At 34.0% G+C, this 23387-nt stretch overlaps 1 protein-coding gene across 1 annotated transcript; it reads right to left on the bottom strand.

Moving 5' to 3' along the window:
- Positions 1 to 6215: 6215 nt before the first annotated feature.
- Positions 6216 to 10367, bottom strand: LOC130443136 (protein starmaker-like). Its single transcript, XM_056777619.1, has 3 exons — positions 10236 to 10367; positions 9164 to 9218; positions 6216 to 8891 (listed from the first exon to the last, which is right to left on the bottom strand). The coding sequence occupies exons 1-3, from the start codon at positions 10328 to 10330 to the stop codon at positions 6264 to 6266; spliced, it is 2778 nt and encodes a 925-aa protein (XP_056633597.1). The 5' UTR covers positions 10331 to 10367; the 3' UTR covers positions 6216 to 6263.
- Positions 10368 to 23387: the final 13020 nt, after the last annotated feature.

Raw genomic sequence — 23387 nt, 5'->3', positions numbered from 1 at the left:
TCTTATTTACGTTTTCTCTCTGAATTTTCAACGTATTAATGCTCGATTGACATTTGAAACTTTGAAGTAATATATAAGTATTAAATAATAATAACTAGTAATGGCAAACCAAGTTGACACATCAAACTGAAGATCGTTATTGGTTAGAAATGTCTCTGTATTAAAGAGGGTTTTGCAGGAAGCAGGTGTTGTATATTGCATTTTTATTTTTGAGAAGTAACTATTTTCAGAGTTTTGTCCGTCCGCCTGTCTGTAGCTGCGATATCTCCTTACAAGAAGCATGTAACCAGCTGTAGTTTTGCTAAAAAAAGCGTTATTTGGAAAAATGTTTTCAAAGACACGTAAAAATTTGACGTTTCGATCTGTTGCGGTCTTTATCAAAATATTACTAGACATTGACAAAATTATATTGATTAATAGATCATTCACAACATGAATAACGAAATATACAAATCTGTTTAACCATAATAATTTATTGTTTACTAGCTTTTATCCGCGGCTTCGCTCGCATCGAATCCATTAAATAAGTATCAGAAATCATTATAATAGAAAAGAACGAACTCTGTAGCTATATTAGAACCTGGGATATAGATCTTTAAATGTAGAAAAACTGCCAAAAACCTACAAAAATCTATAACTCCACATTGAATATCCGCGCCTAGCTCCTCTCCAACTCGACCGATTTAAGTGTTCAAAAACTCAAAACAAAGAAGGTATTTCAGCGAGTGTTCTTAAACCAAAACGAACTCTGTAGCTATATTAGGACCTGAGATATAGATCTTTGAATGTAGAAAAATTGCTAAAAACCTACAAAAATCCATAACTCCACATTGAATATCCGCGCCTAGCTCCTCTCCAACTCGACCGATTTAAGTGTTCAAAAACTCAAAACAAAGAAGGTGTTTCAGCGAGTGCTCTTAAACCAAAACGAACTCTGTAGCTATATTAGGACCTGAGATATAGATCTTTAAATGTAGAAAAATTGCTAAAAACCTACAAAAATCCATAACTCCACATTGAATATCCGCGTCTAGCTCCTCTCCAACTCAATCGTTTTAAGTGTTCAAAAACTCAAAACAAAGAAGGTGTTTCAGCGAGTGTTCTTAAACCAAAACGAACTCTGTAGCTATATTAGGACCTGAGATATAGATCTTTGAATGTAGAAAAATTGCTAAAAACCTACAAAAATCCATAACTCCACATTGAATATCCGCGCCTAGCTCCTCTCCAACTCGACCGATTTAAGTGTTCAAAAACTCAAAACAAAGAAGGTGTTTCAGCGAGTGCTATTAAACCAAAACGAACTCTGTAGCTATATTAGAACCTGGGATATAGATCTTTAAATGTAGAAAAACTGCCAAAAACCTACAAAAATCTATAACTCCACATTGAATATCCGCGCCTAGCTCCTCTCCAACTCGACCGATTTAAGTGTTCAAAAACTCAAAACAAAGAAGGTATTTCAGCGAGTGTTCTTAAACCAAAACGAACTCTGTAGCTATATTAGGACCTGAGATATAGATCTTTGAATGTAGAAAAATTGCTAAAAACCTACAAAAATCCATAACTCCACATTGAATATCCGCGTCTAGCTCCTCTCCAACTCAATCGTTTTAAGTGTTCAAAAACTCAAAACAAAGAAGGTGTTTCAGCGAGTGTTCTTAAACCAAAACGAACTCTGTAGCTATATTAGGACCTGAGATATAGATCTTTGAATGTAGAAAAATTGCTAAAAACCTACAAAAATCCATAACTCCACATTGAATATCCGCGCCTAGCTCCTCTCCAACTCGACCGATTTAAGTGTTCAAAAACTCAAAACAAAGAAGGTGTTTCAGCGAGTGCTATTAAACCAAAACGAACTCTGTAGCTATATTAGAACCTGGGATATAGATCTTTAAATGTAGAAAAACTGCCAAAAACCTACAAAAATCTATAACTCCACATTGAATATCCGCGCCTAGCTCCTCTCCAACTCGACCGATTTAAGTGTTCAAAAACTCAAAACAAAGAAGGTATTTCAGCGAGTGTTCTTAAACCAAAACGAACTCTGTAGCTATATTAGGACCTGAGATATAGATCTTTGAATGTAGAAAAATTGCTAAAAACCTACAAAAATCCATAACTCCACATTGAATATCCGCGCCTAGCTCCTCTCCAACTCGACCGATTTAAGTGTTCAAAAACTCAAAACAAAGAAGGTGTTTCAGCGAGTGCTCTTAAACCAAAACGAACTCTGTAGCTATATTAGAACCTGAGATATAGATCTTTGAATGTAGAAAAATTGCTAAAAACCCACAAAAATCCATAACTCCACATTGAATATCCGCGCCTAGCTCCTCTCCAACTCGACCGATTTAAGTGTTCAAAAACTCAAAACAAAGAAGGTGTTTCAGCGAGTGCTCTTAAACCAAAACGAACTCTGTAGCTATATTAGGACCTGAGATATAGATCTTTGAATGTAGAAAAATTGCTAAAAACCTACAAAAATCCATAACTCCACATTGAATATCCGCGTCTAGCTCCTCTCCAACTCAATCGTTTTAAGTGTTCAAAAACTCAAAACAAAGAAGGTGTTTCAGCGAGTGTTCTTAAACCAAAACGAACTCTGTAGCTATATTAGGACCTGAGATATAGATCTTTAAATGTAGAAAAATTGCCAAAAACCTACAAAAATCCATAACTCCACATTGAATGTCCGCGTCTAGCTCCTCTCCAACTCAATCGTTTTAAGTGTTCAAAAACTCAAAACAAAGAAGGTGTTTCAGCGAGTGCTCTTAAACCAAAACGAACTCTGTAGCTATATTAGAACCTGAGATATAGATCTTTGAATGTAGAAAAATTGCTAAAAACCTACAAAAATCCATAACTCCACATTGAATGTCCGCGTCTAGCTTCTCTCCAACTCAATCGTTTTAAGTGTTCAAAAACTTAAAAGAAAGAAAATGGTTTCAGCGAGTGTTCTTAAACCAAAACGAATTCTATAGCTATGTTAGAACCTGAGATATAGATCTTTGAATGTAGAAAAATTGCCAAAAACCTACAAAAATCCATAACTCCACATTGAATGTCCGCGCCTAGCTCCTCTCCAACTCAACCGATTCAAGTGTTCAAAAACTCAAAAGAAAGAAGGCTAGAGATTAAATAAAGTAATCGTAGAATTATTTAGTGAAGAATATTCCACAATTTGCAGGATGTGGTAAAACTATTTTAGCGCTGCTGTCAATAATTGATAACCCCAATGGATTGAGATTTGAAAATATTTACGTGTATTCTAAGAGTCTACATCTACCAAAGTATACTTACTTGCGGAATCCCATGGAAAAATTGGATATGAGGAATATAATGTTTCACAACCGGAAGATATGTGATCAAAAACTTTTGTTTTGGTTGCCGTAGATCTAATCTAAAGATTACTTTTATCTGTGTCAAACATATTCAGCTATCCCTAAACAATTAATTAGGGACAATGCAAACTTTTTAGTCATATTCAAACAAGATTTAACGAGCCTCAAACACATATATGATGAAAATGTGAATGTTGACATGTCATTTCAAAATTCGAAAAATATGTGTTCTCATTGTTGGCAGAATCAATATGGGTTTGTTACGATAAAGCAAAATGGAAGGGAGGTTGCTGGTACTAACATCAGTATTAAGGAAGTTACCAATCCTGGGACACCTGGTTTGTATGTCCTACATATCCTTCATGTCATGTTATGAATTACGTGAATATTATCGAACAGACAAGTGCAAATCGTGGTGAAAATAACCTTGATCTTCCAATTAGAATTTTTCCAGAATATCAAAGGCAAATATAATTCCAGTATCCAACCAGTATTGGAACAGGAGAAGCAACGAGTGAGAGAAAGAAGTGATTCCATACCATCTTCATTATTGAAAGGAGTAACAACCCGAAATATGAAAAAACAGATTATGTTGATGGAATATATGAATCTTGTAATATTTTCTAAAAATAAGCTATCGAGAACTGAATCAAATATCCGACAAACTCGGCGTATAGCGGTTTCCGTTTCTTGTCTAGTGTCGGATATCTTTAGGTATAAAAATTCTTTCTTCAAACAATCGTGGTGCTTCAGTTGCATCTCCATACGCTCATCCTTTGAGTGTACATCTGCATATTCGGCATCGGCAAATTTGATCATTTATGAATACAATCGACTATACAATAACAAAATATTTATCCTTAGACTTTATCCAGTTATGCAATAACCTAGAATTAGTAATCTAGTATTTCGATCAATTGCCAATTCAAATTATCAGTAGGAAAATAATTTTATTGTAATTGGGTCGAGTAAACAATAAAATGAAGTACTTACTATCTGGTTGTAAAAACTAATGTTTATTTTGATATTTATTATTGAACAATTTTCCAATATTTATTTTTTATATATGGGAATATAGCCAAATATAACTTCATTTGGTTCATGGAAGTTGATAGGAAAGGTTTTTTGTATTGATGTGACTGGTTTAAGTACGTAGATGCCTTTGGAGAAATTATACTATTGGAGCCTCCAATTTAGATTTACGGAGGAGATGAATCGGGAGTAGGACTTATCTGAAAATCCTGACCATCTACCTCTGCATAATTTTCGTAATTGTTGTCAGGAAGTTCGAGTTCTTCATCAGTGGTATGGAGAACGATTAAAAGAAGATTGAAAGTCGTTTCTCTGAAAATTCGTATTATTGGTAGGAGCGTTCCTGAATTAATTGAAATGTGGTCGTGATTGATGATTGGAATGTTGAGTATTATTGCCCAAGAAATCAGATATCACATACGATTGTGGTGCCGAGGAATTGATCCTTAGTTTTTTTTATTTTTTAAAAAGTTCGTGTTTTGCTGTTGGTTTTTGTGGTTATCGTAAGCAATACATTTTTGGAAAGCTTCCTCTGGAGAATTTATCTGAAAGTGCGTCGTTTACACCTGTGCAGAAAGTTTTTAATATTTTTAAAATTGTTTTAAAATTTACAGTTTGTTCTTTGTCATTAAGAAATAAATCATTTAAGTTATAACAGATTTTATAGTGGTATTGGTCATAAGTTTCGTTATATTTTTGTACAATCGTGAAACTAGTATGTCTTCGGATCGTCGATCGCCGTATTTAGATGATAAACCTGGTCTTATGTACGTCCAAAGTGTTTTATTCTAATAATTTAAAAAATCTCTAGGTCCACCTTCAATCAACTAAGAATGCAACTAAATTATCAACAGACTTAATGAAGGAGAAAATATCATCAGTTTCTTCAGAAAATTTAGGTAAAGTAGCGCAAAGGATAGCAATATCACTGTTACTTACTGAACTTTTTATTTTTACAATAAATGTTTCGAGATTCCCCAGAAAATGATTTTTTGGTAGCATATCGAGAATTGTTTATCTTAGAAGAATTGTCAGGATTCAAATTTATTTCGGCTAATAATAAATGTAAATTTCCGTCGCCAATATCTTTAAAATTGCGCATAAATAAAATCGAAGAAAATGAGGAAATTTAGGTACTTACAATAGGATGAACTCGAATGATGTCCTATGCATGCCAATTTCCTCTGGAAGGGTTCGATGAATCTTCATTAAACAACTGAAGTTGACCAGGAAACGCATATGCTTCTGTACGAATGATCCTGTTCGCAGCGCCAGAGATGTTTCACACTCTTAAGAATAACTTTTACAAAAACTCTATTTTCTACACAATGTTTCCAATAAAATCCGCTCTTGAACATAGAACGTAACCTTTCAGTTGGTGTAGTTGGAGGAATAAAGGTGGAATATATTCATCAAAAGATGATAGTGAGGTTGTTCTCCTGTTTATCCCATATAATATTCTAGAAATTCAATTAGAATATATTCCATAGTTTTCAAATACATTCGTGCTGTACACAATTTATGATATAATAATGAATCTAATAGGAAGATATTCAAACTGTTACTTTTTAACAGTCTTCTTAAATGTCGAGTCTTTGTATAATTATGTCCGTATTATGGGTAGATATTATTGTCCATTATTATTTCGATTTGGCTTACACATTATATTATAGACATGATTATACTTTCTGAGAATGATTGTTCACAAAACCGTATCAATTTCCAACTTTTAATATCATCGGAGAGCAGTTGTTGAAAAAGGGAATATTCTAATATGAAAGTTCATATCTAGTTATTCTAGAAAAATTGGAATTTTTAGCGAAATAAAAGAACACATAAAAAATTACTAATATATTACGTTCTACTATTGATTACAATAACATTTTAGTATCTGTCATCAGTTTTTCTAGGTGGAGGGAAATCATCATCATCATCGTCGTCATCATCATCGTCTCTGCGGCCACTTACTTTTGGTGGTGGGAAATCATCATCATCGTCGTCGTCGTCATCATCGTCTCTACGTCCACTTACTTTTGGTGGTGGGAAATCATCATCATCATCGTCGTCATCATCATCGTCTCTGCGGCCACTTACTTTTGGTGGTGGGAAATCATCATCATCATCGTCGTCGTCATCATCGTCTCTACGTCCACTTACTTTTGGTGGTGGGAAATCATCATCATCATCGTCGTCGTCATCATCGTCTCTACGTCCACTTACTTTTGGTGGAGGGAAATCATCATCATCGTCATCGTCGTCATCATCATCGTCTCTACGTCCACTTACTTTTGGTGGAGGGAAATCATCATCATCATCGTCGTCATCATCATCGTCTCCGCGGCCACTTACTTTTGGTGGAGGGAAATCATCATCATCGTCGTCGTCATCATCATCGTCTCTGCGGCCACTTACTTTTGGTGGTGGGAAATCATCATCATCGTCGTCGTCGTCATCATCGTCTCTACGTCCACTTACTTTTGGTGGTGGGAAATCATCTTCATCATCGTCGTCATCATCATCGTCTCTACGTCCACTTACTTTTGGGGGTGGGAAATCATCATCATCATCGTCGTCATCATCATCGTCTCCGCGGCCACTTACTTTTGGTGGTGGGAAATCATCATCATCATCGTCATCATCATCGTCTCTACGTCCACTTACTTTTGGTGGTGGGAAATCATCATCATCGTCGTCGTCGTCATCATCGTCTCTACGTCCACTTACTTTTGGTGGTGGGAAATCATCATCATCGTCGTCGTCGTCATCATCGTCTCTACGTCCACTTACTTTTGGTGGTGGGAAATCATCATCATCATCGTCGTCATCATCATCGTCTCTACGTCCACTTACTTTTGGTGGAGGGAAATCATCATCATCGTCATCGTCGTCATCATCATCGTCTCTACGTCCACTTACTTTTGGTGGTGGGAAATCATCATCATCATCGTCATCATCATCATCGTCTCTACGTCCACTTACTTTTGGTGGAGGGAAATCATCATCATCGTCGTCGTCGTCATCATCGTCTCTACGTCCACTTACTTTTGGTGGTGGAAAATCATCATCGTCATCGTCGTCATCATCATCGTCTCTACGTCCACTTACTTTTGGTGGAGGGAAATCATCATCATCATCGTCGTCGTCATCATCATCGTCTCCGCGGCCACTTACTTTTGGTGGTGGGAAATCATCATCATCATCGTCGTCATCATCATCGTCTCTACGTCCACTTACTTTTGGTGGTGGGAAATCATCATCATCGTCGTCGTCGTCATCATCATCGTCTCCGCGGCCACTTACTTTTGGTGGTGGGAAATCATCATCATCATCGTCGTCATCATCATCGTCTCTACGTCCACTTACTTTTGGTGGTGGGAAATCATCATCATCGTCGTCGTCGTCATCATCGTCTCTACGTCCACTTACTTTTGGTGGTGGGAAATCATCATCATCGTCGTCGTCGTCATCATCGTCTCTACGTCCACTTACTTTTGGTGGTGGGAAATCATCATCATCATCGTCGTCATCATCATCGTCTCTACGTCCACTTACTTTTGGTGGAGGGAAATCATCATCATCGTCGTCGTCGTCATCATCGTCTCTACGTCCACTTACTTTTGGTGGTGGGAAATCATCATCATCATCGTCGTCATCATCATCGTCTCTACGTCCACTTACTTTTGGTGGAGGGAAATCATCATCATCGTCGTCGTCGTCATCATCGTCTCTACGTCCACTTACTTTTGGTGGTGGAAAATCATCATCGTCATCGTCGTCATCATCATCGTCTCTACGTCCACTTACTTTTGGTGGTGGGAAATCATCATCATCGTCGTCGTCGTCATCATCATCGTCTCCGCGGCCACTTACTTTTGGTGGTGGGAAATCATCATCATCATCGTCGTCATCATCATCGTCTCTACGTCCACTTACTTTTGGTGGTGGGAAATCATCATCATCGTCGTCGTCGTCATCATCGTCTCTACGTCCACTTACTTTTGGTGGTGGGAAATCATCATCATCGTCGTCGTCGTCATCATCGTCTCTACGTCCACTTACTTTTGGTGGTGGGAAATCATCATCATCATCGTCGTCATCATCATCGTCTCTACGTCCACTTACTTTTGGTGGAGGGAAATCATCATCATCGTCGTCGTCATCATCATCGTCTCCGCGGCCACTTACTTTTGGTGGTGGGAAATCATCATCGTCATCGTCGTCTTCATCATCGTCTCCGCGGCCACTTACTTTTGGTGGAGGGAAATCATCATCGTCATCGTCGTCATCATCATCGTCTCCGCGGCCATTTACTTTTGGTGGAGGGAAATCATCATCATCATCGTCGTCGTCATCATCGTCTCTACGTCCACTTACTTTTGGTGGTGGGAAATCATCATCATCGTCGTCGTCGTCATCATCGTCTCTACGTCCACTTACTTTTGGTGGAGGGAAATCATCATCATCGTCATCATCATCATCATCATCGTCTGTATGTCTTCGGCGATCGTTCAACTGAATGGGGAAGAAACAGAATCATTTTTGGTCTTTTTCCTACTATTTATGAATTTTATTTAATTGGCTTTCAATTTGTGACATTTTATATAAAAGAGATTGGATATTCCTAATAACTAAAATGAAAATATAAATTTCTTCTTGAAAGGAACAAAAATGTGGATTGTCATTCCGAGAGAAATGAATTTGATGCTAGTTCTTCTTAAATGGAAAATATAATGGTAATAAAAATTTTCATATAATTTTGGAGTAATAGTGTTGAAACAACTTACAGTTAAGCTTAAGCTTCGTCTTCCATGCTTTGCACTTGTATCAAGTGATTTGTCACTAAAAAATTATTATAATCAGTATTTTCATTGAGTAACGCGTTATTCAGTATCAATGAATGATATTAACGTCAGATTTTCTCATTAAGGTTTTCTCATTCTCTCATTCTCATTAAGGAGCTTACTTTTCGAACAACATTAGTCATTCAGGATGATCATTAAGAGTTTTCTTGGTAACTTAATCATAAAAAAATGATAGTAGGCAAGATTTTGTCAGTCATAGATGGAATAAACAAAGACTCTCACAAAAACGTAAATAAAAGTTCAGATACAAAAAAAATCAAAGATGATGTGGGAAAATCGAAACCTTAGGCTTGAAAAACTGTAGTATACTTTTTCAAAACTAGAGAAGGAGCAATGAAAATATGCTGAAGGAGGTTGTTTTAGTAAATAGGTCTACACCAACCGAGAAACTAATTTGCTTTAGTATAGACTGTTAAGCTGACCTTCAGAATTCTTGTTAATAAAGATCGAAACGAGAAGAAACTTGAACAAATTACAGAACAGAATTAGAAAGAAATGCCTACAAGCAAAAAAATGTGATTTCCAAAAAGCTATCGAAGTAAATGACCTAGCTATGGTGATGGATTCCAAAACAGCCGAATCTAAATAGATAGAGCTAATTAAAAAGTGAGCATCGGAGTCTTACAAACAAGAGCACAAGAACCAGAAAAAGTAGTAATACTTTGGGGCCGTTTTTCGAAAGAGAAAATTACTACTTTCCAGGCTAATGTCATGACGAATATTGAATTACATCTTCTCCGAAAATCGTGGCGTCTTTTGACCTTTTTGTCAATATCTACATCCCTAAAGGATCGCAATTACGAGGAGATGGAAGTAACCGCTAATCAGTTTCGACACTATTGCGTCTCATCAGAGCCTTGCAACAACATACCCTAAACTAAAGACAACACCCGATACCTGTATTGTTGTTTTATACATTCAAGCACCAGAAAACGGCAAAATTTATTTATTTTTCTTAATATTGCTATAGACATAAATATCGGTAAGTACTTACTCATTTTTGGAACCATCATAATTAATCGATCTACTGTAGGCACTGTTGTACAGTACACATACAAGTAGAGCTGCGAAGACTAGTTTGATGTACATTCTGCTATACTATGATTTCAACTCAGAATTGACAGTCATTTATACTAGTTTCAATGATCTTTATCTCTCATTTTTTTGATGGACTCCAAACAATGAGATAATCAGAAAATCTATTGTACAATTTTATCTATCTAGAAACATCTCAAAATAAAAAAATTATGTTTTCAAAAATCAATTATTTAAATTAAAGTAGTACTCCAGACACATCTAATAAAAAAATATGTAATTTATGTAAATGTTATAATTTAATAAAAAATATGATTGCCTAATTGGTACTGTTATAATTAACGCTGCATTTTAAATTTATGGTTATAAGTATAAAATGAAAATATGATAATTGTATATATATATGAAAATATTTGAAGAAAAGAACTGACATGAATAATTCACTGATTTAGTTCCTGCTCCTCTATAGCAGCTCCTATGGAGCAAATTGCACAATTTGTAGCAAATGTTTTAACTGTTGCATATGATTCAAAAAATGCTTATTTTGTTAAAGATTTGTTCGATATTTCTCATCAATTTAATATTACAAAACTTCCAGACAAATATGTGTTGGCTAGCCTAGATGTAGTTTCACTTTCCAGTCATGTATATCTAGAAGCTTCCTAAGAACTATTGACAAAAATTGGTAACAGATCAGTATCCATTGTAATATAAATAAGAATTAATTTTTTAAATTGATATTATTTCTTTTGAATAATACATATTTTTCTATGAATAATAAATTTTATAAACAAGCTCTTGGTACATCAATGGGCGCCTCAATGTCACCTATCTTAGCATCTTATGTCATGGACGATGTGCTAGACATGGTTAATCCTGTACTTTCCTTCAAACCCTTCTTCATTAAAAAATATATTAATGATATTTATAGCTATGATGTACATATCTGAATCACAATAGAAATAGTAGACGCCAATCATTCTGAAGGTACTATTTCTGGATACGAAGTTTATTCGTAGATTGGATAATTCTCTTATCTCTTATCCCATTTTCCATAGAAAAAAACTTAAGTATCCTTTCAAATCTTTTCATAGATAACTCATACCCCAAACCATTCTCACATGAACTATTGTTTAACATATCTAGATCCATAGATAAACATACTACTAGCATTATAAATTCTAATACCACACCCAACAGTGTATCGGAGCTGCTTTGATCAAATAAATTACTCCTAGGCTCACGATAACAAATTCAATATTGCAAATAAAATAATTTTAACAATGAGATCTATCTTTCACAAAATAAAAGATAAAGCACCTCTTTTTTCACTTATCAATGTTAGTCAAACCCTTAGGTCTTTATCTAATAGAATCATCTGCCACGAAAGCGAATGCAGATTACATCCTAAAAGATGTGCTCTGGTCGAACATGTCAATTCGACCAACCATCAGATGGATTTCAGCGCTGCAACCGTTTTAAAATCTGAACAACATCCCAAAAAAAAACCTTCTTAGAAATAGCCTACATCTCTCAACTACAAAATTGTATGAAATAAAAACAGACATGAACCATTAGATTCCCATCAATCGTTTAAACTGAATCACAATATTACAACTTCAGCAAACCTCATTTATAAAAAAAAAACTCTAGCCCTGGTTAGATACACCAAGTAGGACTCACATCCCCATAAGAGTAAACTTCTACTGGTCATCTGATTACTTTATCGACCAATGAAGGTATTAGGCGTTCCACCAACATACTCTTCCTCTAGAGCCACTCATGCTCTGAACCAAATTGACTTTAAAAATTGAATTTTGATTCCTATGAATTTAAAATTTTTACAAGAATTTATACAACTCAAAGCGACCCCAAATTTCATTCGAAAGCTCGGAAAATATATTAAAATTAGTCTACTTCGGTGTTTCATTGCCACGATCCCAATAAGAAAACGCTCATAATATAGCTGGCAAAGACTTCAATACATACTTTAATCATACATATTTTGTGTGGTTACGTGGAGGTGTGAATTTACATTAAGATTTGTCTTCCATTGCTTCGACACTTGTCTTCTGGCCATCCCTTGAAGCTAATCAACCACGTTTGATTTCAACTGTTCAAAATTTGATAAATAATGGTGCAAAGTGTCCAAACTATGTTCAACTTCTCTTTCAGTTTCCAGAACCACTCAATGCATGCGTAATTATATTCCTCAGCTTACATTGATAAGTGGTGGCATCTTCAGGATAAAGTCGTAAACTTTTCAGACAATCTTTATATATAAAAAATATAGTGGTGACAACAGATAGTTCATTTTTTTAATTTCCTAAATAACGTGGTTACATATTTAGAATAAATGTCTTGTCATCCACCGTTTTTTCCTTTCTGATTTTACGCTGGTTTTTGGTTATCCAAATTTTGATGTCAATAATAATATTTATAAGCCTTCTGAACTGAGCACTCTCTCTAGTTTTTAACTAATAGCTGCGGAAGTTTATTTATCATTTTATAATTAATTTTCAATATTTCCATTATTTATAAGCTGACCCATACCACTTCGTCTGCATCACATAAGAGATAGGGGGGTAGGGGTGTTAGAAGAGTGTGTCGTTAGCACCTATTATACAATCGATAAGGTACTGAAACTTTATTTTATTCATGAACCACTTGAACAAAATTGATTGGAATGTAATACTGACAGTGCTAATTTAGAATCACTCAGACGAAACCAAGACCAAAATAGATAGATAATAAATGTAAATATAAATTGGAGTATTTGATAATCATCAAAATGATGAAACGGATAAAAGTAACTCAATTGCTTGTCAATAAAACTAATAATAAAATAAAACTTGAAATATAAATTACGTGACTATTAATTTGTGAATAATTATGTAGGTGATATTAATATTATACCCACTCAAAGTTTATTTACTGCTCTATTATGAATTTGTAATATTTTCTCAATAAGGATTGACTCTACGAGGCTTAAAGTATGATCAAAATTTTTAATAAAAGTATAGAAAATTGAAAAATGGGTTGAAAAAATATGAACAAGAAAATGCCAAGCTGAAAGGAGAAAAGCGAAACGTTGAAATTGCGTTCTTAGAGCGAGAAATGAAAAGAAAAAGTACTGGGTATGCTAGACAGTCTACTACAGAAGAGGACATCTGATGTTATGAGAATTGGGTAGCTGATGTATAACTCAGAACTAGACAGGAAATTTGAAAAAAATTTCAATAAAGCTGTAGAGAAATTTCCAAACAAATATGAATGCATGTTTCATGTATATCAAGAGAAAGTTAAATGAAAAAAGTATTTTTAATGCTGCTATTGTCTGTTAAGCTACAGATAAAAGCAAATCACATTTTTTTGCGATAAATCACTATCGAAAGGCCTGAACAGAAGTTTTAAAACTCCGTAAAACCAGTTGGTCTAATTTTAATTGAATGGCTGATGGTATTTTAAAAGAAATTGATACTCTGATTATTGACACCCCCCACAAATTAATTGTTCAAAGTCATTACGGTGCTTCAGTCATGAATTGAAATCAATCAATAATAAAAGATAAATATCCTGATTCCAGACTATAAGTTAATATAAAGTTAATTTGATTTTGCCTGAAGTATTGCCAGTCAATAACTCGGTGGAAATTTAGTTGCATACTGGTCAGGAATATACTTTTTCTCAACATTATCTTAAAGGACTGAGATACTAGATGAATTAGTCTAGAAGAGAGACTTGTAGACTTATAATTAATTTATTTCATCCTTTTATTGACAATTTTTGACAAAATGATGTGAATAAAAGCTGCAAAACCAAATCCAACCAGCTTTTAACAAAACAAAAAATTATAAATATGGCAAATTAACAACTAAATCGTCAATATATTGGAAAATTAGAGTCGCAAAGTTATATAAGGTTATTCTGGAGCAAAGGTAGGACTTTTTTGTACTCGACGTCCTTACAATCATCAATAATGTCTAAAAGAGATTGCCACTACATATTGAATAGGTGTTTTATCTATAGTGATCAAAATTATTCTTATCTGAAAAACAAGCACATAACTATTCTATCTGTTATTTTGTAATTTTAATCTTTACGTGAATTTTATTAATAGGAATTATTAAAATATTTTATTTATAGACATGTACTGATATAATGTTACTTCTTAAAAACATTATCTCATATACATATATCAATCATTTATCGAAATATGTTAAAAAAGTTTACATGAACTTAATTTTGAGAAAGATTCATATAACCGATTGTTCAATACTAGAAACAAAACTTTAAAAGAGAGATTAAAGTAGAGGATTAGATATTTGATGAATTAACGAGTTTAATTATTTTGGATAAATGATTAATAATAAATATATTTCAATTTTAGGATAGGTAAGGCAGGAAGTTAACTTAAGCAAAAACTGAAGAGCTATTATAAGAGAGATATATGGCCCAAAAAGTCTAATTGCATAACACAGGAGAGCTTATGATACATTAAACATTTGTAAAATAAAAACGGAATTGATCTATCCAAAAAAAGAACTTAATTTGAGCGACTAGAATCCAATCTGTGAGTGTGTATTTTATGTGTTCTCTATTTTCTAAATGATACTGCTCACAATAACTCTTTTCCTTCATTTTTAAAACAAGTGCTTCATTGAATCTAAAGTTAACCCAACGGAACATTTTTTTACTATACCAGAATAACAGCTCCGCACTATAATCAAATTGAAATTTAAACATTTTTCATTAAAAGAGCTTGCAAGTGAAGGCTGTAGTGTGGTAGGAGGTTTGTTCATACATATTTTATTGAATATTTGTTATTATTAGGTATGGTTTCTTTGATGTCGCCTATCTATGACACAAAAATAGGTGAGTTGCACTTGGTTCTAGCCCGGACAATATTAGACATTAATACATGAATAATTATAATTTTCATGGTATATTTGCATAGTATTAATCAAATTTTTTATATTGGGAACATACGTGAAATTTACTTACCTTAGCTTGAGAAAATTAAACACCGATAATACTTTTTTGAATCCAATACCACAATTATTATTTCTTTTCTTTTTCTTGTCAGTTATAACACAAGTTACGAAACATAAATTTGAAGTAACTTACTTAATATAATTAAAAATATAATATACTTCATTCAATATTCTCAGTATCAGCTCTTTTTCTAGATTCATTATCATTTCAAGCGATATTCTGTCTCAATCTCCTCCAATGTTATATTGCAACATTCATTCCGCTCTATCTTTCTGGATGTATTGATGATTTTTCGGTAGTCATTTGTTATTATCTCGGTTTCTCATTTTCTTGTTTAATTTCATATTGTGTTTTTTTTCCTCGTGTTCTTAATTCTTTTATAAAATAGCTTTTAATTTGCTTCATCAATTTTTCGTGCAAGCTCTTTCCATTGCACTTTTTTTTTCTTCTGTCCACCATAATGTTTGTTTTCTGTTTCTGTCGATGATTGGTGTGTCAAATATATTGTCTGCTGTCTCTATGTTGATATTTTTAGTTACTATTATACTTTTGTGTTTTCCTCTTCTGTTAGTTATACTCCTTGCTTCAATCGCCATAGTATACTTCTATGTATTGGGTGTTACTTCCAGTTTATTCACTACTTTTTTAGATTTTCGAATTTTTTTACTTTCACGTTTGTCTTCATATTTAATTTTGTTGTCGCTAGGTAGTGATCGCTATTTAAAATTTAAAATTATAAACACATCAACTTCTCTAATGTGGCTCTACGTATCTCTTTATGTTTAAAGAATGTGTTCATAATTAATAACATATTTTCTTCATAGTGACTTAATCTGTTAGTATTTCTTACACTTTCTCCGAACAGTACCATTAAGGTTTTCTTTTTTTCTTTTCTTAGATTATCTGTTCGTTGTTGTCTCATTCCTTTTTTGTACACTTTTTGAGCTTCCCTCATTTCTTTTACTGTTTTATTAATTAGTCTTGTATTATTTCAATTATATTTTTCACTTCTTTTCCTTCCTTTTCAGAAGATGTTCTTGACAGTTTGCTATTTCGCCAAAAATTTCATAGAGAATCAGATATGGCTAGATTCAATGAACAAAATTACAAGTGAACTTAAACATCATTCAATTTCACACGAAAGAGGTACTCGTGGTAAAACTCAAGCCAAGAGATTTAAAAAGAGGTAACACGTGATTCGTAATATTTAAATTCAGATGTCTCTCTGATTTTTGATATTTGCTTCATTCCCTAGCTAATTAATTCAAAAATTTCTCATCCTCAGTGATACGTATGAAAGTTTTAGGAATTGTCAATTCAAAATATTTCTTTTTGGGATACAGCGTCCGTATTTTTTACTAATGCTCACTGTAATTTTGTGTGAACGAATAAATGATTGGGGAACTTAGGAGGTAAGGATATTAGCTGATTTTGCTGAAAAGGGCCTACAGAAAACATTATTCGTGCTTTAGTGTGTTATAGAGCTCAGTTTTTTTGAAGTTCGAAGGCTTCTTATTTCTAAGAAATCATTGAATTGAGGTTGAAATGAACTTTGTGAATAAGCTCAAACGTGGGGGTAACTCTACTTAATATGTTTCACCACAACTCTTAAACATAAATTGTATATTTATTTAACGTGAGCTGATTTGAAACTGAACCTGAACTAGTCCCCGTCAGTGACATTTGCATATTTTCACAGTCGAGTTGTGATTTTTTTTAATATCATAAGTAGACATTTCTTCTCTACCACACAGGTGGATTATTGCCATTAATTTATTTTCTTATTTAATATAAGTTGTTAACCCCACCTGAATTTTCTAGAATGCGCTTTTGATATAAATTAACTGTTCAGTGTGTCAGTGGAATAGATACCCTCCATTAGAACCACATGGAACAGAGGACATCCGGTCCAGGCATTTTAAGCGCTTGTGAATCACAGAGATTGCGTGTGGAGTTCAGTAACCTCCCAACGATCTCTTTTCGCTTTTTTTGACCATATATCTTAATCGAAGGGTGATAGATATATTTCTGAAAGCGGGTGCCACTTAGCGCTGCATTTCTATTTGCATTATTTAGAGGAGGTGGCTCCCTCAATTTGACAAAGTCTATATGGCAAACACCAAATGGATTCTTGGAGATACAGTAGCCCTAAAACATAATTATCTCTTTCAAGATGAAAAAATTCAAATCTCTGGCATTAACTGAAATTTTAGAATTATTTTAAGATAATAAGTTGATATTAGTAATGGAGAGATAAGATTTTTTTTATTTTAAAACATAACGAAACATTCATATAAATTAGTTCACCAGGTTACAGGAAAACCGCTGAAAACTTGTTACAGCGACGAGGAGTGGATGGCAAGTTTCATAAAAAGTTATATAGTCTTCTTCTTCTTCTTCTTCTTCTTATTTTAAGACTATGTCTTGTGTTTTCAAAGAGGCAGCCTAAGTTGTGACTCCGAGGACCAGCTCTCATACCAGCGCTTTGGTGGTCTTCCAGGCGGTCTACTTGTATTGGGTCTCTCTTCCTTTGCGATTTTCGCCAGTCGATCGTCGTCCATTCTATTGACATGATCTCTCCATGCTCTTCTTCTAGTTCTGGCCCATCTCACTATATCCGGAACGTCACACATTCTTCTGATTTCATTGCTCCTTATTCTCTCTCTTAGTGTTTTCTCTGTGATTGAGCGTAATGTCTTCATCTCGGTCGTTCTAAGAATCCGCTTAGTAGTTGCAGTCTCCGCCCTCGTTTCTATGGCGTATGTCATTACTGGTCTGACACAAGTTTTATATATCCGTGTTTTGCTTTCGATACTTAAAAATTTATTCCTCCATATCACGGTTCGAAGGAATCCTGATATCCTAGATGCTGCTGTTGTTTGCGTTTTGACTTCCTAGTTGACAAGTTCCTATTGCTCGTGATGTTAACCCCTAAATATTTAAAAGACATAACCTGCTCTACAGTTTTATTATAAATTGCCAGTTTGCATCTTCTTGGTTCTCTCGCTATTGTCAAGGATTGTGTCTTTTGTGTCGATATGATCATATTGAATTTTCCTGCAACTGTTTCAAATCTGTGTAGCAGTTTTTGCAGATTATCCTCATCTTCGGATATCACAACCGCGTCATCAGCGTAGCAAACTATCTTAAACTCATGTTTTCCCATTCTGTATCCTCTGACTGCCGTTTTGACTTCTTTTATGATTTCGTCCATTATAATGTTGAAGAGTATTGGGCCGAGACTATCTGCTTGTCTGATCCCTGTTGATACTGGCATTTTACTGGAGAGTTCGTTGTTTGCTCTTACATATGTGCTATTTCCGTTGTTCATGTCCCGAATGATGTATATTGTCCTTTGGTTTATGCCTCGTTTTTTTAGTCGCTCAATGGTGTCATGTAATCACACTCTGTCAAATGCTTTTGTTAAGTCTATGAAGCACATAAACGCGGTTTTATTGTACTCTATGGCCTTCTCTCTATTAATTACGATTCCATATAGACCACTTATTGATGACTATGATATAATCCCTATTCTTGCCTTTGGCGACTGACAATAGAAAATTTATGTTGAGGTTATTATCACCGTAAACTTAAATTGAGTTTTTCCCAATGTTGAATGCGAAAATAAATGAAAGTAACCAAAAACTTAATGCCATGTCATCCAAATATCAGAATAACCATTAATTGGATGCAAAACTCGTAAATTATTTATTTCCTAGAATATTGGGTACAAAAGTAAGTAGTGTATAGATGCTCAATTGTACGTATTCATTTTGAAATTTTAGATTGTTCATATCTTGACATTCGGTTGAAGCTGTTTCATGTCCAAGATTAGCGTTTGTTAATTTGATTGGTGAATTAGTTTTATTATCATATTTCTGTCGTACGTGATTTCTCACATGTACTTTATGAGCATGTCTAGATATTTCTTGCTTGTGTCTGTTTCCATTTACTTTGACAATCATTTTTCTTTTCAAAGCATCAAGTTGTAATTAATTTTTCAGCAGAATAATTTATTTGTTTTGTGATCTTTGATGTAATTATTTAAAAATATTCTGCTTATATCAGTGTCATTATCACTTATATCAACATTAACTATATCTATTTGTTCCATTCTTGTGCTGAATGTATCAAATTCTTCTAGGGAAGTAACGCATCATCATTTTAATGAACTTTTTAAGAAGTGTATGAAGGGTTGTATATCTTCTATTAGAGTTGTATGAAATCTTTCTATTTCTTCGTTATATTTAACAGATCAAACGAACTTTCCCGTAAGTGAAGTTTGATCTGGATTATAAGATATCTTCAGTTTTCCTCAAAACCATTTTGCTACAACTCCTTGGTAAAAATAAAAAAGGAATAGGAAAGGACATCTTTACTTCGTTAAGGCTCCATATAATCCAGATCGAACTTCACGTACAGGTAATATTCTTTGATCCATTAATTATATTTCAGCTTTATCTAGTAAATAAGTTCAGCAGGTAGCTGTTGAAAGCAAGTTGCTATATTATTTTATTCGAAATATTTATTATTGAACAAATATCATAATAGGAAAGAACGTAAAGAAGGCTCCATATAATCCAGATTTGGCTTCACTTACAGGTGAGTTTTAGTGAAACATGAGATTAATTATAAGGAATTATATACCACTAAATAACGAATGCCATATAATCTTTCTTGTTAGGAACTGAGAACGGTTTTTGCAAAATTGTCTTTCTGAAGTGAAGGTGTATTATAATGATTTGCAAAAACAAATGATTTTTCTGTCCATCCAGCTGCAAGTTGAATTGAGCCATAAGTCCTTTTCTAACAGTTGCGGAGGTCGAAGCTTGGCGCCCAAGACACTCTATCTCATAATGATCTATAACCGTCTGAATATGTCTCGGGTGTTGCATTTTGAAATGGTTTCTTGAATTTTATGAAAAAACATTTAGACGCTTGCCTCATCTTATCTTATTTTATCAAAATATTGAATTAAAGTTCTAGCTGGACAAATCATCAATATCATAATATGGCAGTAAATGCGTAGACTTGATACGAGCTTTACCGGATATTTTCAGTTCATTGGGTATTTTGATTTAAATTTTGTTATCATACTTAACAATATTTTCAACCTTTATATTAGCTTAAATTTGCACTTTTTTACCCCCAACCAATGCAATTAATATAGCCAATTTATAGGTTATATCGTGTACTTCCAATGTTTTCTTGGGCATACATTTACATCTTTGGAAAATCTCTCAATTCTGAAATCTAGTTTTCAAATTGAATTGTCAAAAACTCGGGACTAAAGTTTTCGGAGTTGCAACCATAGTTTAATGCCTGAGTTATACAGTATAAAGAATTACATATTCAAGCTAAGGACACTTCTAGAGCTTCTTCTAAAACGAAACCAGCTCTTAGTGCTTCCAAGATGACACTTCTACTACCAGAAAAATCTCGTTTCAGAGCGGATGATATGTAAGCCTACCAGCATATTTACTTCTAACCACCTTGGTTTCTATTGACGTCGCCGGTGCTCCTCCTTCTCCGTTTGGGTCCTAAATAGTTCTCGAAGAGTGTCTCGTCCCTTCCTCTTCAATTCTTTTCAAAGTATGGTACAGCTTTTGTGCTCCCTTTTGTAACTGAGATGTGTCTCTGGAGTTTAACGAATTATGACTAGGTTTCTTAATAAGCCTTGGCATAGGCTGCTCAAGCACCTCGCTTGATTTCTCAAGATTTTTAGCTGCTTTCATTCTTTCTTCCAAAGCTACTCCAGATAGGAAATAAATAAAGTAATTGTTTCTGCATAATGCAGATGAAATAGAAGATGCTCAGCATTACTAAGGGATTGTATATGTTAATTACTTCCCCCCTCCTTTTCTTCTAGCATCAAAGAAAATGTTTGAGCAATGAGACCTGCTGTTAACAACTGCTGTCTTTGTACCACACGTTCGTCTCTACGATGTAACTAAGATGAAAACGCTATGTTGACTTCTGGATTAAGCCTTGGAGTCTTTTAAGATTCTCGGTGCAGTAAGTCTTGTTTATTATCTTTGCTAAAACTGTCTTTTAACACATAAGACCTCAGATCTACAATTGCCACATGAATTGGCGGGCCAGTCTCTTGTTTCATTCCCCAGCATTTATAATTAGCTTTCAGAAATTTTTTTCTCAATTGATTTTCTCCAGTTTCTTCACTAGGATCATGTTTATAATTTAAGTGATCCACTGATTTACTAATAATGGAGTGGCAAAGTGATAATTCACAATCATATCGCGATGATTTATCACTACGTGCGAAACTAATACTATCCAAACATTGTTATTTTTCCCGCTTATTAAGTTGATCTATTGTGATACGCGTGGGTCGCCTTGACACACAGGGAAGACTGAAGATATCTTAAGTATTCGGGCTGGAGGGAGCGATGGGTATGCGGGGTGTTTGTCTACTTCAAATTTGTGTGGAGCTAGACATCATCGGGGATACTACCAACAAAGACGAAATATAATGGAATGGTAAAATGAACTTGAATTTTCTATAGACTTTTTTTATAGATTTTTTATTTATTCCCCATTATCAACTACTATTTATTTAGATATTTAAAATTGTCGGCCACTTTTGTACCAGAAACAGAACTAATTAGATACGATTGCGCGTATTTAGAAGATTATATAAAGTTTTCTTTTTCATAATTGCTTCAATGGCAAATTTGACGTTTGTTTATAAATCGTTATGAAGATTCTACCAGCTTAGATCAATAATATTTCTCTTTTAGTCAATAATAAGATTTCTTCATTCCTCGGTGATTTGCCTTTCTTTGGTAGTAGTTTTATATGATAGTTTAGTTTGTAGCATCCAGTAATTTAATGATTGAACGTTTTACCTAAATTAAATTTGATTTGATTAGTAATATTTTTGTTGAAAATGGTCCATACAACTTTCCGAAATCGAGATGATATCAAACACCTGAGAATATTTATGTTTTCTTTGATAAAATTAATAATATTTCGTTCAATGTTGTATTTGTATTGTCATTTGTGTACACTGAATATTACAAATTTTAGTCAAATTACTCAACTTAGATACTCGAGTGTAAAAGGGTTTACCCTCTTGTGCTTTTTACATAAAAAAACCATGCACTGGTAATCCCTTATCCACGCATCCATTTCTTATTTTTTGAGTTACAGCTTCTTCTGGATTCTGGTCTCTCTACAGATTTTGATGTCTTCTTAATTTCGTCGTCCACTGAAGGGTGGGTTCTCAGGATCCGCGCTTGAACGTTGAAACACAGAAAATTTCTATCGGCACGATGAATAAAAGTCTTTCCACGACCCGCACGAATCCTACTGACTGCACCAATTACGTTTTTTCACGATGAAAAACAATTAACAACTTTATCAACACAAAAATACAACATATAACCAAAAATCTACATCAAAATCTAAACCAAAAATCGTAGTCTCAATCTAAGATACAATATATACTGAAATAAATGCTGATTTACAATTGATTATTTTTATAAAAGTTCAACAGTTTCCAGGTCCGTAACTCGTAACTGTTTTCGATTACCCATCATACTCCTTGGCTTGGCACTTGTGAAGTTAGAAGAGGTCCTTCAAGGGACACGTTAGCGGACGTGTCTGCCATACAAGGACGTGTGACATCTGTTTTGCAGTTTATTGCGAAAAACGCAATAGTAAGAGTTCTCAAAAGCTTTACGAACATCATTAAAAGTGTGTTTAGTACAACAAATCTTCTAGTCTAGGTTTCTAACACCATTCGCACGAATTTTGTTGATACAACTTGTATAACAAGGACTAAATATTGTGCAAAATGGAATTACTTTTAATATTTAATAATTAATATTTAATTTATATAGCAATTTCAAATAGTATATTATATAAATGTACAAAGCAAGGACATTTAGTATGTTGGCATGGCAATGGCGTTTTGCCGAATGCATAACAGAGGAAAATGATTTGGATTGAACAATGCTTAGATATTATTGCTTCGTATTAAAAATAAATAAACGACATTTTCTAGGTATGATTATTCAAACCAATATTTTGTACATCGTATATTCCGACAAGATCGTAAAAAATGAATAAAACAGAAAGTGTTGATAATTTCGTC

The sequence above is a fragment of the Diorhabda sublineata genome, chromosome 4, assembly GCF_026230105.1.
Source record: "Diorhabda sublineata isolate icDioSubl1.1 chromosome 4, icDioSubl1.1, whole genome shotgun sequence".
In the NCBI taxonomy this organism is placed as follows: domain Eukaryota; kingdom Metazoa; phylum Arthropoda; class Insecta; order Coleoptera; family Chrysomelidae; genus Diorhabda; species Diorhabda sublineata.
Note: the sequence above shows the minus strand (reverse complement) of the source record. Positions and strands in the feature narration are given on the sequence as shown.